Source organism: Trachurus japonicus, chromosome 15 (genome assembly GCF_045865225.1).
Source record: "Trachurus japonicus isolate A0001 chromosome 15, Traja_1.0".
Lineage (NCBI taxonomy): Eukaryota > Metazoa > Chordata > Actinopteri > Carangiformes > Carangidae > Trachurus > Trachurus japonicus.
Window position 1 is genome coordinate 6,529,466 of NC_140921.1, and position 16,877 is coordinate 6,546,342.

General features: G+C 38.4%; 1 protein-coding gene across 3 annotated transcripts in view; it reads left to right on the plus strand.

Annotated features, from left to right (window-relative positions):
- atrnl1a (attractin-like 1a) overlaps positions 1-16,877 on the plus strand; it is a 317,760-nt gene that overhangs the window by 86,114 nt on the left and 214,769 nt on the right. For all 3 annotated transcript variants that reach the window (XM_085799375.1, XM_085799373.1, XM_085799374.1), the window contains 3 exons: positions 553-740; positions 4,916-5,129; positions 6,590-6,781. In XM_085799375.1, coding sequence (XP_085655501.1) covers positions 553-740; positions 4,916-5,129; positions 6,590-6,781 — 594 coding nt within the window. The remainder of the gene's footprint in view (positions 1-552; positions 741-4,915; positions 5,130-6,589; positions 6,782-16,877) is intronic.

A 16,877-nucleotide genomic window follows, 5' to 3' on the forward strand; every position in this document is an offset into this window, starting at 1 on the left:
ACATAGGGCAAGGCAGACAATCATTATGGTGGGAAATTGGATCAATAGATAAAAAATAAAAGAATCATGAGCTACACATGGTCAGACATTTCAAAGTAAAACAGGAAATGAATTAAAATTCGAACATTAAGTCTGTCATGACGATACCTGCCTCCCTAGATTTACTTTTCTAGATATTATTGGTTCTGTTTCCGTTTCCCTGTCGCTTTGTGGAATTTCACCTCAACAACATAAAGATTTTCTCCCCATCCTGCACATAGCTTGTCACCTGTTGCCAACACACTAAACACAATAGGCCAAACATGAACATAAATTGCAATGAAATGCAGTAAAACCATCAGTGTCAGTTAACATGATAATATTAGCATTGCAGTATTCTGGTGGTAGCTGCATTGCTTTGAGTTTAATGCTACTCAGCTAATCAGTTGCCCCAAAATGTTGCTACTGTACCACACTTTCACTGTAGTCTTTTCTTGTGTGTTTGATGTGATTTGAATTCATCCTGATACAGATGCAGTGATGGTGTGTTTGTGTGTGTGTCTGTGTGCGCAGGCCAGCTGTGTGGAGAGGGCTGGCACCACGTGGAGGAGTTCTGTCTGAGGATCAACTCCAGCAGAGAGAGCTACGACAACGCCCAGCACTACTGTAAAAACCTGGGAGGAAACATTGCGTCCCTGCTCACAGACAAACAAGTCAATTTTGTTCTGGAAGAGCTGCAGAAATACCAGCTGCAGGACAAGGTAGGTGGTGTACAAAAGGAACAATAAGGGGAAATAAATTCACAAATAAAGGAGATGTGAGTGCTCCTGCATGCTAACAATGATCAAATCATTTTAGCAGGCACTTAAGATATGACAACCACAATTCAAACATGTTTCATAAGATCGTCAAAGTAGTTTTACATGCTAACTTTTCCTTTTTTGGATATTAGAAACCTTAGAAACCTCAGAAACGTCTCCTGCTGAGCTCATATTTCCAAGTCACTTTTAGCAGAGAGTTAGTGACTCAGTGACTGCTGAAACCATTCATCCTGTTCAAACTGGCCATTAAGCTCAACTCCAGTGAAAGAAAAGATACCGCCCCCACAGTTCTGTCCATCAATGAAAATTTAAGCTGAACTTAATGATGCTTCAGGAGTTTGACTCTTGAAAAATCAAGTTTTCATCCTCCATGTTTGAAGTCCTCTCCTTGTGTTACTGCCTCTCGACTGCAGCCCGTCAAGGAAACACTACAGAAATCAGCATCACATCAACCTGCAAAGAATTCAGTTTGAAACTGACTTAACTTGACCTTGAAGGCAGCTTTTAAGACACATCTTAACAATTTACTTTTTTTTTTAAATTTTAGATCTGTTTCATTTAACTGAGTCATCACTCCTGCATAAAAGAAATAATGCAGCAGTGAAACGGTACTAATTCTGTTTCTGTGATGCAACTTGTAAAAAATTCAACCAAAAACTCTGGAAAATCCTGGCTTGTTCCAGGTAACTTACATTGCTAAAGCTAAAATTGTATATGCACTGTCAGATTTAATATGGACTTTTCCTTCAATAAGGAAAATACATGAAGCTGGTGTGTAATAAAAATAAGGAAATGTACAACATACATTTGTGGCAACATGTCACACATATGTAGATGTGATCCAATCAAATCAGTGCATCTGAGAGTAATCAAAGCTTTCAGCTTCCTTTAGCTTTCCAGTAGAGAATGAAACGACGTGTGGCTGATTAATGTGGACAAGTAGATTGAAATGCAGCTCCCCAGAGTTCATTATATGACATAATGTACGTAACACTGCTCCGGTGACGGTGTGATTTATTCTGAGATGCCAGACAACGTGTTACCTCTGCGTCATAAATCCAGAGTTACTTATGATTAGATGTCGGGGAATGTGTGGTCTCGGGATCATAAACGCTGAGTTATTTAACATGAATGTATCACAACAACTAATCAGTGATGTGAAAACTCACAGCTGAGAAATTTTAAAGCACCTACCTCATCTGGCAATACAGGCAAATTATTATTCAGACTCATATTAAAGCTCAAGACGTGTCAAAAAAAGCACTACAGAGTTTTGATATCAGCAGGTGCAGAGGAGTGAAATTTCTCACCTGGATTTTTTTTTCTTCCTCCTGTCACGGAGCCACGGCATAAAAAAATACAGCGTTAATCATTCGCTCTCCATGAAGCACAAAAATCTGCTTCATCCGTTTGGTCTTCACGAACCCGGACGTCGTAGAAAACAGCTGGCAGCCGGGACGTGAGTGGCAGCTTTTCACTGAAATGTCTGTCAAACATCAGTCGAACAGATCAATCACCGCTCCACTCGTTATGTTTATGGTGAAAACGTTCTTTGAGAACCTGACGCGTTTGACCGCACACAGAGTCGGTGATGAATGTGTGGGCGGCAGGAGAAATGTGAGAAAATATTTGGAAACTGCTGAAAGAACGTTGGCTCATTTTCTTCATCTCTTCTTTGTTTTTAATCCATTTTCTTATGTTTATAGTTGATGATGGTAAATCTTCTCTGTTGTTGCTTCACTCTTGAGAACCCTGCGGTTCTCAGCGTTCATTTACTTTCTCAGCAAAAGTGATTGCAAAAGGATTTTCAAACAGAGATGCTGACTTAGACTTAGTGCGTTTGGATGCACGTGCAGGCGCTGATACCCACAGATCCAGACATGCACTTTCACAAGCTCTTAGTGATGCAGCTACAGCTCTGAGCAGGAACATTGTCCTGTCGTTTCCTCCACAACCTCTATCATTTTCTTTTTTTATTAAATGCCACTATTTGTTCAGGTAGTTGATTACAAACTATTTTCTTTAAAGGTTAAAACCAAGGAAAGGTAGAGGAGTAGTAGGTCTGTAGTTTAGTGATGCGTAATGTACAGTAGATTGGTTAGATGGCTTAAAAGCTGTAGGGAAGATTTTCTTAAAGGGTTTGAAAGCAGAATGCAAAAGTTTGTGAGGGTTGCAACAGGACAAAAACATCCTCCTCTGACATCATAGTCTCCAAGAAACTGATTGGCTGATAGATAGTTGCTGCCTCTTATAGAAACCTTTTAAGTTCTTGGAAAAATGGACCTGAAGCGTTGAGTTGATGAGCTCTTGAGATGGTTGAGAACTGGGTTGATGATGGCTTTAGTTTAGAGGATGTGGAAAAAGTCACTGTGGGATAATTTTGGTTTTCTGAAATCGTCTTTGTGCTTCTCTGCTGAGTGCATTACATTAAACTTCAACTTCATCTTTAAAAATGTCAAAATGAACATGTGATTTGCTTTTTCTTCATCGTCGCTCAACCTCCTGACAGTTTCCTTTTAGCTGACAGTTTTTCACAGTGATTTACAGACTGATCGACTTTTCTTTCTTTGGTTTGTGTGTTAGCAGCTGAATCTAGAGACTCTGAACTTCTTCAAATGGTCGACAAGGTCGTCGGCTGAGCCTGTGATCTATTTATTTATTTATTTATTTATTGGATATCCATTAGCTCCAGCACATTTGCCTGGCTATTCTTCCTGGAGTCCAAGTACCAGTCAAAGTGACCCTTCTCCGAGTTCACAAGACAGACAAGACAAAACAAAAACAGTCAATATAGTCACAACAACACATATACAATCATAGACTCTGACCAACATATATCACAGGACATCACGGAACACTTGTACAGTACAATTAAGACCATACACAGCATACAAACACCATACAAACAGATACGAAAAAAAAAAATACAAGATAGAGCAAAAGAATAAGAAAGAGCAGTCTCATAGGGTAGGATAATTGTTTATCAATGGAGGAAACTAATTCACAATATGATGTGATATGATCTGTGGTGGTGTTAAAAACACATAGAAGCTTCTGCAGGTGTTTAAATCACAGCTGTGGGAAAATGTTTGATTTAACATCATTATGTGCCATTATTAAATGAATCACAATTGTTTTGTCAGCAAATAATTCAGATATTCACTGGACTGCACTTAACGAGCTGCTGTAATTAGAGCCCCTGCTTTTAGAGCCATTACAGTCGTCTGAAGAAGGTTTGATCTAGGATCCACTTTCATGTGAAACACAACATGATCAGTCCTGGTAAAAGGAGACGTGGCTTCTTCTCAGCCACTTCACCACAGCATATGAACTCCAGTAATATATATTTATATTTTCTGCTCACATTTTTAGCTTTTGTTCCTGTTGTTGTGTTGTTGTTTTTTTTCTCTATGTTTCTAGGACACTGTCCCTGTGAACATGTGAACTGCATGCAATTAGGACTCATTATTTTCCCCTTGTTTGTTTAAAAAAACAGAAACGCGGCTTTATTAAGATTCATTTTCTTTAGCGCTGATTAAAAAATTTCTCTCAGTGTTTTTTTTTGTTGCCACATTCCTCCATCCTCTCTCTACCTCCACTGTACAGTATCTTGCTGTGTCGGCATCTCTGCAAGTTTCCTCAGGTTGACCTCACCTCCGAAGCGCAGCGGCTTGAAAGCTGCAGTCGAGCTTTTGTGTTTTGTTCATTCTGCAGATTAAAAGAGGATATTCAAATCATGGCCAGGATTTCCTGCCACGGGAGCTCAGCAGTTTCAGGCTGACTGACCTTGGTGCACTGATTTTGTACAGTGCAAGTTATGAAAAACATGAAAAACAACGATGGAAAACGCTCCTTTGCTTTGGAAACAGGAGCAAATACATTTACTATGACTGTAACAAAAGATGATTTCCTTTAGTGCAGTTTTGTCTGAGTTGAAAATGAAACTTGGCCTTTTTAATATTCAGAAGAAATCGAAACCAAAGGAGCACTGCCAGGAAATTAGAGTGGTTGAAATTGAGAAACATGTCCTCGGCCTTAAAAAGAGAAAATGTAAGTCAGGTGTATTACATTTATACATAATCACAGCTTCCTCGTCGTCTTCTTCTCCTCTGCAGAGGTTGTCTCCGTGGGTCGGCCTGAGGAAGATCAACGTGTCGTACTGGGGCTGGGAGGACGCGTCGCCCTTCACCAACACCAGCCTGCGGTGGTTGCCGGGGGAACCCAGCGACTCGGGCTTCTGCGCGTACCTAGAGCGGGCTCAGGTGGCCGGACTCAAAGCCAACCCCTGCACCGCCACCACGGACGGCCTCATCTGTGAGAAACCTGCAGGTGAGGAACGCCGAGAGAAGTGAGGAGAGAACGAGGTGTTGAGGAAGCAGGTCAGAGTGAGAACTAGAAGAGGAAAGACAGCAGTGATGGCAAGTAACGAAGTACAAATACTTCGTTACTGTACAGGGTATCCGCGGGGTCTTGAAAAGTATTAAAAGGTGATAAATTAATTTGGGGAAAATTAAGTCTTTTCACGACTTTATAAAGTCTTACATTTTGAAGGTATTTTTTCAGAATTAACTGTCCAAGAGTTTGAGTCCTAAAAAACATTGTAAAAGTGTGTGAATTTATTCATTTTATTAAAAAACAAAGATGAACCGGTACATAAAATAGAAAAGAAGATTGTTGTTTTTGTTTTTTGAGAGTGAAGCAATGTTTTTTTTTTTTTTTTTGATAAACTTTGTCTTTGATTTATTATCCTAACCTATTTTGAATTCTGTTGTATCATAGTCGTCTATAGTGTTTGTCACAAACTAAAATTGTTATGTTAAAAGTGTCGCTGTTGTAAATGGTTACAGCTTGAAGTGGCGGTGAGGTATTGAAAAATATTGAGAAGGTCTTGAAAAAGTCTTTAAAAGGTATTAAAATTAACTTCACGATTCCTGTATATACCCTGGGGTACTTTGTACTTTTAGAAGTATTTATTTTTCTGACAACTTTTTACTTTTACTCAATACATTTTTTACGCAAATATCGTTACTTTCTACTCCTTACATTTCCCTAAAAGGCTTGTTACTTTTTTTTTTTTTTAATCAGGGTTTCCGCAGCAAAATAAAATTACAGCTCAACTCAAGCTGAGTCTTCATCGTTCCTCCTCAGCGGGGTCAGGGTCGTCTCACTCTCTTTTTTCTCATTTGTACAATACAAATGCCTACCATTGACTATAGTGAAGTACTTTAGGATACATCTTGTGTCTGGCAGGTAAACTTAATGTTTGTTCAAACAATGACATTGATGAAATGGATTCCAGATACATTATCGTGTGGTTATTAGCTTTGCAGTGAATCGTGCAATAGAAATACTTTTTACTTTTAATAATACTTTTGAGTAAATTTCAGAGCCTTTACTTTTTTACTTTTACTTGAGTAGATATTTGGATCAGTACTTTCACTTTTACCAAAGTCATTTTTTACACAGGTACTTTTACTTTCACTCAAGTACAGAATCTGGGTACTTTTGCCGTCTCTGAAAGACAGTAATGTGGTTATTTAGATCGCTGCGGTGTTAATGACATTTTCTGGGCTGTTAAAATTGAGAAAATTAAAATGAGAACATATCTGGTGTAATACAGCAAATGATCCACTGATAACAACTAAATGAGTTCATTCAACTCTCAGACAGTTATATTATTTTGTGTGGTAAGCACCGAGCCTCAATTTCTGAATTTAATTCCGAAGCAAAAACCCCTTCTTCAGCGAGTTCCCTCTCTAAACTTCTTCTCCATCTGTCCCACCGCTCAGGGAGTCCACAGAGTCAGAGCGCTCGTCCCTGTAAGACGCCCTGTGCTCTGCGCTCCAGCTGCGCCAACTGCACCAGCCAGGCCATGGAGTGCATGTGGTGCGGCAGCGCTCAGCGATGCGTCGACTCCTCGGCCTACGTCATCTCCTTCCCCTACGGACAGTGTCTGGAGTGGCAGACCCAGGACTGCTCTGGTGAGACCTCCTCATGTTTTCTCCTCCCAACTTCATGTGACAGATGGAAGTGCTGAGTGTTTCCTCGTTACAGTTTAACAATTTAAATGGTTGATTTTTTTTAATGCACTTGTTATGGAGTATTTTTTCATGCTACTTGTACTGAAGTGACAAGTGACTTGCAGTAAGCAGTGTAGAAATTGTGTATGCATGGCATTTATTGAATCACCTTAAAGGGATAGTTCAACATTTTGGCTAATTGTCCCATTGCCATTATCCCTATAGAGTAGGTTCACTATCACCAAGCTATTTTTAGAACGGCGGAGTAGAGCCGCAAGCTGCTCAGAGCTACGCTACGGAGGCTCATGGGATTTCTTTTTTTTTTTTTTTTTTAACAATATATTTATTGTTTTTCTTTACATACACATTTAACATAGAACATACAGTCACAGGGACAGTGACATTATGAACATCCCTCCTCCCCCCACCCTCAACAGTATAAACATTCAAGGAATGGAAAACAAACGTATGTACAGACAAACAAACATAATAGATAAGTAAATAAGTATCATGGGATTTCTTGGTTTCCCTCATCAAACTCATCAAATACACAATCCAACAACTCCAAAACGCTCTGGTGGACAAGTTGTGACCTGCACATTCACCACGCTATGAGATAGTAACAGAATGTTACGAGACAGAGTTGTTTTCGAGGTAAATTCAGAGACTGCTTGCCAAAAAACTGCGACAGGAACTCGCATCAGCGGTTTTGCATGAATTTACCTCTAAAACAACTCTGTCTGGTAACGTTGTGTTATTATCTCATATCGTGGTGAATGTGCAGGTCACAACTTGTCCACCAGAGCGTTTTGGAGTTGTTGGATTGTGTATTTGATCAGTTTGATGAGGGAAACCAAGAAATCCCATGAGCCTCCGTAGCGTAGCTCTGAGCAGCTCACGGCTCTGCTCCGCCATTCTAAAAATAGCTTGCACTGACAATTAAAGGTAACAAACCTACTCCTAAAACTATAGGGATTATGGCAATGGGCCAATTTGCCAAAATGTTGAACCATCCCTTTAAACTTGAAAAAGATGTAATTATAGGAGCAAACACAAAGCCTGCATTTCAAAAGAATCCCTTCAAAATACACGTGTCTGGCAGCAGGGACACAGATAATTAGACAGCTGAATGAAGTTAATACCTTTCATGATGCAGATGTGTGTGAACATGGAGTCATTATAGACTCCTATTGATCCCTTCCTTATCAGCAGTCTGCTCTACACCTCTGTTTCTCTCTCACACACACACACACACACACACATACACACCAATAGGGGGAACAGGGGACCTGTCGGGCCAAGCTGCCAAGAGGGGTCTTATGTTTACACTTATTTTGAAAAAACAAACATGGAATATAAAATTTACTTTTAAGGTGTTTTACCATAATATTACTGAAAATGTGACTTTTAATTATTTTTAGAGAAATTGCCAAGAGGGGACTTGGATCTCTGAGCGACATTTACCTATCAAAGAGTGGACCTCCACATACTGCAGTGGAGCTGTCTGCACCATTCATTCACTTAACGACCCATTCATTCACCTAATGAGTCCTTGTTCACAACAATGACTTTCTCAGTTTCTTTCAAAAATGGATAATATAACTTTAGAGTTATCATTACTTATTTTAAAGTCTCTGTAGTACAAATTGTATATAAATATATAATCATGGCCACATTTGAGAGTGAATATTTTTTATTGAATTGCATGCAGTTCAGAAGTAACATGACTGCATGCACTAATATCAAGTTCTGCAGTATAAGCAACAACATTTACTTTAAACCGGCTTTAATATAGATTAATTCTTTTTTCTTAACAAAGATAATTTGCTCGTCCGTCTTTACTCATCCATAAATTTTTAAATAGTCAAAATGCTCTAGACATTTGGTTTCAACCAATTAATAGGAAATAGGAATGCATTTTACTTATTGTTTTGCATTGCAGAAAAAAGGTCCACACTTGGTTCATATGGAATGACAGGGGTCCACTGTTGGCTGGTGCATAATGACACAGGTTCCCACTTAGTTAGCATGGAGTGACATACACACTCCATCATGTATGAATATGAAAGAAATAAGCAAAAGTGATCATTCTTAAGATTTTTTTTTTTCATCAAAACTTAACACAAACATTTCTAATAAAGTAGCACCAATAATGTTTTCATTATTTTTAAATGTAGGTTGTACTACTGCAACACACATATCTACAGTCTATTAATTTTTCCCCTACAAGAGTTTTTATACTCCTTGACTGCATTTTTGTTATAGGAAAAAAATATTTGAATTAAAACTAAGGGTTTTAGGTCATTTTAATGTACTTGCATCATGAATCTGTATTTATGAGGATGTATTTTATTTACTGTTTTACATTACAGAAAAAGGTCCACACTTGGTTTATATGGAATGACAGAGGTCCACTGTTGGTTGGTACGGAGTGACACACACACTCCAGCATGGGTGGATAAGCAGAAATGAGAGAAATTGCTAAGTTTTAAGATACATTTTTAATCTAAATTTAATACAAACATTTGTAACTATTAATACACACAACACACACACACAAACACATGCAAACACACATATTTAAACTAAAGTAGCACTGGTGAAGTTGTCATTGTAGTTTTTTTAAAACATGGAATGTACTGTGAAAACTCAATGGCAACCTATCAAGATACTTAAGGGAATATTTCAGTTATTGACATTTATGGCTCAACAATAAAACATGTATGGGAAAATAAAGGAGGCGCTGGGGGGTCATCAGTTTGTCTGAGATACAAGGGATAATTCTTCTAGAGGATGGATTAACCTCACTAAGTAATATGATATACCACTGCAACACACCTTTCTACAGTCTGTCAAGTTTTTGACTTAATGAAGTTTCATACTCCTTGACTGCATTGTTGTCATGGGAAAACTACTTTAAATAACTAAACTCAGGATTCAACATGGTCTGATGGCCCAGAGCCACAAAGTGTTATTCTGTAGTCACCTAATGTCCCATATAGATGAAGCTCTGTGGTGGCCACCTATTGTCACTCTTCTACTTTTTAACAGCACATGGTTTCAATCAATTTTAATGTACTTGCATTCTAAATATATATTAATAGGGATGCATTTTACTTATTGTTTTGCATTGCAGAAAAAAAAGGTCCACACTTGGTTTATATGGAATGACAGGGGCCCACTGTTGGTTGGTGCATAATGACACAGGTTCCCACTTAGTTAGCATGGAGTGACATACACACTCCATCATGTATGAATATGAAAGAAATAAGCAAAAGTGATCATTCTTAAGATATTTTTTTTTCATCAAAACTTAACACAAACATTTCTAATAAAGTAGCACCAATAATGTTTTCATTATTTTTAAATGTAGGTTGTGCTACTGCAACACACATATCTACAGTCTATTAATTTTTCCCCTACAAGAGTTTTATACTCCTTGACTGCATTTTTGTTATAGGAAAAAATATTTGAATTAAAACTAAGGGTTTTAGGTCATTTTAATGTACTTGCATCATGAATCTGTATTTATGAGGATGTATTTTATTTACTGTTTTACATTACAGAAAAAGGTCCACACTTGGTTCATATGGAATGACATGGGTCCACTGTTGGTTGGTACGGAGTGACACACACACTCCAGCATGGGTGGATAAGCAGAAATGAGAGAAATTGCTAAGTTTTAAGATACATTTTTAATCTAAATTTAATACAAACATTTGTAACTATTAATACACACAACACACACACACAAACACATGCAAACACACATATTTAAACTAAAGTAGCACTGGTGAAGTTGTCATTGTAGTTTTTTTAAAACATGGAATGTACTGTGAAAACTCAATGGCAACCTATCAAGATACTTAAGGGAATATTTCAGTTATTGACATTTATGGCTCAACAATAAAACATGTATGGGAAAATAAAGGAGGCGCTGGGGGGTCATCAGTTTGTCTGAGATACAAGGGATAATTCTTCTAGAGGATGGATTAACCTCACTAAGTAATGTGATATACCACTGCAACACACCTTTCTACAGTCTGTCAAGTTTTTGACTTACTGAAGTTTCATACTCCTTGACTGCATTGTTGTCATGGGAAAACTACTTTAAATAACTAAACTCAGGATTCAACATGGTCTGATGGCCCAGAGCCACAAAGTGTTATTCTGTAGTCACCTAATGTCCCATATAGATGAAGCTCTGTCGTGGCCACCTATTGTCACTCTTCTACTTTTTAACAGCACATGGTTTCAATCAATTTTAATGTACTTGCATTCTAAATATATATTAATAGGGATGCATTTTACTTATTGTTTTGCACTGCAGAAAAAAAAAGGTCCACACTTGGTTTATATGGAATGACAGGGGTCCACTGTTGGTTGGTGCATAATGATACAAGTGCCCACTTAGTTAGCATGGAGTGAAATACACACTCCATCATGTATGAATAAGAAAGAAATAAGCAAAAGTGATCATCCGTAAGAGAACTCTTTCATCACAGCTCCACGTTACACTTGTTCCAGGCTCTGCCCGTCGTTTTTCTCTAGAAATAGAAACTTTTTCCAACTTTTTTATCTCCGTAGCGATCGCACTCGTCTTCTCCTTCTTCTTCACTTCTTGCTCTGATCTACAGTCTCATTCGTTCTACACATCCCAGAAGCCCCAAAATTACTCACAGTGTGGGCGACAGCGTCCCCATTTACCAGCCGCAGAAAACTGCGTTTGACGTATATGTACGTCAATGGCACTCAATGAGTTAAGTGGGAGGTACACAATAAATCTAATTCTAATTAAATTTATTTTGAAAATAAATAGTAGAATGGCAATCTGATTCAGTGATTAATTTGTTACACATTTGGGTTGCTTCCTAATGATTTTTTGATGTTTTAGTACCCAGCCAAACACAAGTGTGTATATTCCTTACTATCTACAGTATGTATGTGCCTTGTAGGCACTTTACTTGCAAGTGTGTGTATGCAGTGTTTTATAAATCTGAATATTTTTTGTCACATCACATCTACCCCGACACTTTAGAGCGCTTCTGTCTCGACGCCGTGTTTGCCTTCGTTCTGACCTGAACACGGCATGTGTTGTTTGGGTTAGAAACATGCACATTTGCAAAGGAAAAAAAGCAAAATCGATTAGCGGAATCATTAAGCATGCACACACACAATCCCAAGGAAATGATCACGTGGGAACCAGTTCTGAAGAGGAACCGGTTCTCAGTTCCCACCCATAGACTTCAGTCTATGATGTGGACACAAAAGCATTCCTCTACATTGAAGTAGTGAAGTCATCAACACTCATGTATTTCACAGATCCTAAATCCTGGTACACACATAGAGATTCTCTAAATTTCAACCATTTTTTTTTATCTGTGAAAGACCCCACACATGAAGATAAAAAATCTGTGATTGAACAGTTTTGATCGTATTGTGTGTGGTGTGCTGTGATATTCCAAACACAGCTCACCACACACATTAAGATTTTTCAGAATCTTGACCCTCCGGTCAGAAAACTCAGAAAGAGATCAGTATTGTTGTAGCTACTCTTTCGGGTCTATTTCCGGAATGGACAATGAGAGCGATGTAATTTTTTTTTAATGAAAGCGGGACACTTCAGCCTTTACAACGATCCCGTCTGTGTGTGTCTGTGTGTCTGTGGCTTCGGACGCCGAGCAGTCAAGCGGCTGTGAGCGATGGTCACATGATCGCTTAAACATGGCTGCTCTATTGCTGGCTGTTGCCGGCTATGATCGCTACCGTCTTTGCTATCGGCTATCAGGAAATCTCCCGTGTATGCGTGAATGTCTGTGTGAACCTCATGTAATGCCAGGGCTGCACCGTGGCTCTCTGTGGGATTGCCGGTGTTGTGTCGAGAAGTGGCTTGCCACGAGCAGCATGCAGAGCTTGGCAAGCAGGCACTTCTCAGCACAACACCAGCTTTCCACACACAAGATGACTTTTGATTTGTAAATATTGAACATGTTTAATATTTACGATTATCGGCGTCAAACGTTTTCCGAGGCGATTTTTGTGAGAATTTTGACTCTTAACACACCACACACTACAAGAGAATCTCATAAAATAATCTTAAAACCTTAGGATAATCGGCCGATTTTTGTCTTTGGTCGGAAGGGGGAAAATCGGGGCAAAATCAGCCCGATTATCTTTATGTGTGTGGTAGACTTAACTCTACCTCCACTCTCCACTCTAAATGTGGAACTGGCTTCTGAGAAGTGAGTGAAGTGAGTGAGGGCTTTAAATCTGTGCCAGACGACTTGTGTCAGTCCTTGACTGTCGGCAGTGTGGGGGATGGTTTCTTGTAGCTGACGATGGTCGTTAGCAACTCTGAAGGGCAACCTGGAAAAGACTAACATCCTTCAGCCAAGATCTTATATCCAAATCAGACTAACAGACAATGGAATTCCCCAGTCCTAGGTTGGCCATGTGCTACACACCTATGGACTTCTGTGGCAACTGTAAAGAGTGGGTGTCCCAGCAATAATCCACCCTGTCAAGTCTTTGATGAGTTTTGTAAAGGTGTGTGATGCCTTGTAATCAGTATAATATTTTGTCAGCCTTTATATGATCTACCATTGTGTGCCAGTAGAAATGTTGTCTGAAATTAGGATTAATCAGATTGCCAGAGATACAGGGGATAAATCAGCTATAGTGGATGGAATAACTCCAAAATACCCACTGTTGAACTACTGCAACACACATTTTTACTTACCAAACTATTAGCTCTACTGGAGTTCATGTATACCTGTCTGAATATTTTTGGTCCACAACAAAAATGAAAACTAAAGCTAAATTTGTGTTTTTTTCTGTATATTACACACTGTATCACATCGTCATACACATCTATAGATGAAATTGGTGTATAAATTGAAACCTAATTTAAAGTTGTCAAAAGGTACAGGATTGGCACAGGATCAGAGAGTTTACATTAAGTGGGAAGTACACAATAAAAGCTGTATTCAGTTCACACTGGTGCTCAGCAGAAATGGGTCTGATTGCTTTCAGGATGTGTGGATTGTACATTCAACAATCCCATATTACCTTATTCATAGCATCTGAAGTGGATTATAAACAAATTCAATTAATTGTGTTCAGAAGATGGTTATCTAATTAATGTATATTTTTAAGTAATTCATTTCTTATCTATTTTGGTTGTTTCCTAATGATTTTCTTTCGTTTCAGTACCCAGCTAAACACAAGTGTGTATATTCCTTATTATCTAGGTATAACCTTGTGCATGTTGTAGTAAGCAATGTGACTTCATTACATTTACACACAGTTTTCTAAGTCGAGTTGAACATTTTTAATGGGGTTTCAGTCTATGATGTGGGCACAAAACATTCCTCTACATTGAAGTAGTTAAGTCGCCAGCACTCATGTATTTCACAGATCCTATCTTTAAGGTAGAGTTGTTGAACTGGGATCTGAGAAGTGAGTGAATGGAGTGAGAGCGGAGTGAGAGCCAGATGACCTGTGTCAGTCCTTGAGTGTGGGCAGTGTGGGGGATGGTTTGTCGTCGCTGACGATGGTCGTTAAGCTTTTTCAGGTTGGGCTTCAGAGTTTCTATCTTCTTTCAGCCAATATCTTTATCCAAATCAGACTGACTGAGACACAGGTATTCCCAGGTCTTAGGTTGGCCATGTGCTACCTACGCACCTATGGCCTTTGGTGACTCAACTTCTGTGGCAACTGTAAAGAGTGGGTGTACCAGCAATATTCCATTTTGTCTAAAGAATTGTCAGTTCTTTAATGAGTTTTGTGAAGGTGTGTTATAATATTCTGTGACAGGGCCTTTATATGAGCCACCATTGTCTGCTAGTAGTAATGCTGTCTGAGAACAATTAACATGGAATAAGAAATTAGGATTCATCAGATTGTCATGGATACAGGGAATATGTCAGTGTGTGGACGGAATAACCCCAAACCCCCCCCTGTTAAACTACTCATTAAAAGGTATTTAGAAAATCAAGGGAAACAAAGGAACGCATAAATATAAAAACACATGCAAAGCCTTACAAAGCCTTGTAAAGGACAATTAGGACACAGCAAGAACTATATTCCTCAGACACGGCCCACACCACTGTCAACTTTTTTTATTTGTGTTGCAGCAGTTCAACATTGAGCTATTTGGGGTTATTCCATCCACACAATGCCTTATCCCTTGTATCTCTGACAATCTGATGAATCCTAATTTCTTGTGCCATGTTAAGTAAGCTGTTGTTCCCAGACAACATTTCTGGCAGAGAATGGTAGCTCATAAAAATGCTCTGTGACTCTATATTGCATTTACCCATGTCTCAGTCAGTCTGATTTGAATGTAAGTAAGTGGAGTGAAATGCACACTCCATCATGTATGAATAAGAAAGAAATAAGCAAAAGTGATCATCCTTAAGAGAAATTTTTCATCAAAACTTAACACAAACATTTCTAATAAAGTAGCTCAGATAAATACAGTGGGGCCAGGCCGTTAAGTGCTTTAAAAACAAACATTAAAAGTTTAAAATCAATTCTGTAAGGGACAGAGAGCCAGTGAAGGGAGTTAAGAACAGGAGTAATGTGCTCACGTCTATTAGTGTTAGTTAAAAGAGGGGCAGCAGCGTTTGGGACAAGTTGGAGGCGACTGAGTGAAGACTGGGAGACGCCAACATAAAGTGCATTGCAATAGTCCAATCTAGAACTGATTACTGCAACGCATGGATGGCTTTCTCGAGGTCGTGACAGTTTAAAAACATTTTGACTGTGTGAATGTGTGTGGCAATAGTTTAACATAGGGATCCTCTCAATGAATTATCCCTTGTATCTCTGACAAACTGATGATCCCCCATTCCCTCTGTATTTTCCCATATCAAATTGTCAATTCAAATATTTTTCCTATAACAAAAATGCAGTCAAGGAGTATAAAACTTGTGTAGGGGAAAAATTAATAGACTGTAGATATGTGTGTTGCAGTAGTAGGCTACACCCTACATTTAAAAATAATGAAAACATTATTGGTGCTACTTTATTAGAAATGTTTGTGTTAAGTTTTGATGAAAAAATTCTCTTACGGATGATCACTTTTGCTTATTTCTTTCTTATTCATACATGATGGAGTGTGTATTTCACTCCATGCTAACTAAGTGGGAACTTGTATCATTATGCACCAACCAACAGTGGACCCCTGTCATTCCATATAAACCAAGTGTGGACCTTTTTCTACAACGTAAATCAACGAATAATTCCTATACAGATTTATGACGCAAATACATTAAAATTAATTGAAATCACATGCATTTAAAAAGTAAAAGTCTGACCATAGGTGGCCCCAACAGGGCTTCATTTAAATATGAGATGTACGTGGCCAAAAAGTAACTTTTTGTGGCTCTGAGCCATCAAGCCATGTCAAACTGTGAGTAGTTTAAGTATTTTCCCGTGACAACAATGCAGTTAAGTAGTATAAAACACCAGTACAGTGAAAAATTAATAGACTGTAGAAATGTGTCTGGCAATAGTTTAACATAGGGATCCTCTCAATGAATTATCCCTTGTATCTCTGACAAACTGATGATCCCCCATTCCCTCTGTATTTTCCCATATCAAATTGTCGTATATCAGTAGGCTACCTCTTTGATGGTTTACTTGTACATAATATCATCGTAGGTTGCCATTGAGTTTTCACAGTACCCCCCACATAAAAAAAACACAACATTACCGTTGCTACTTCATTATAAATGTTTGTATTAAGTTTTGATGAAAGTTTTGAGCTTTTGAGGTTAATCCATCCTCTAGAAGAATTATCCCTTGTATCTCAGACAAACTGATGACCCTCCAGCTCCTCTTTTATTTTCCCATACATGTTTTATTGTTGATCCATAAATGTCAATAACTGAAATATTCCCTTAAGTATCATGATAGGTTGCCATTGAGTTTTCACAGTAACTAACCCTAAGTAACTAATATGTGTGTTTGCATGTGTTTGTGTGTGTGTGTGTGTTATGTGTATTAATAGTTACAAATGTTTGTATTAAATTTAGATTAAAAATGTATCTTA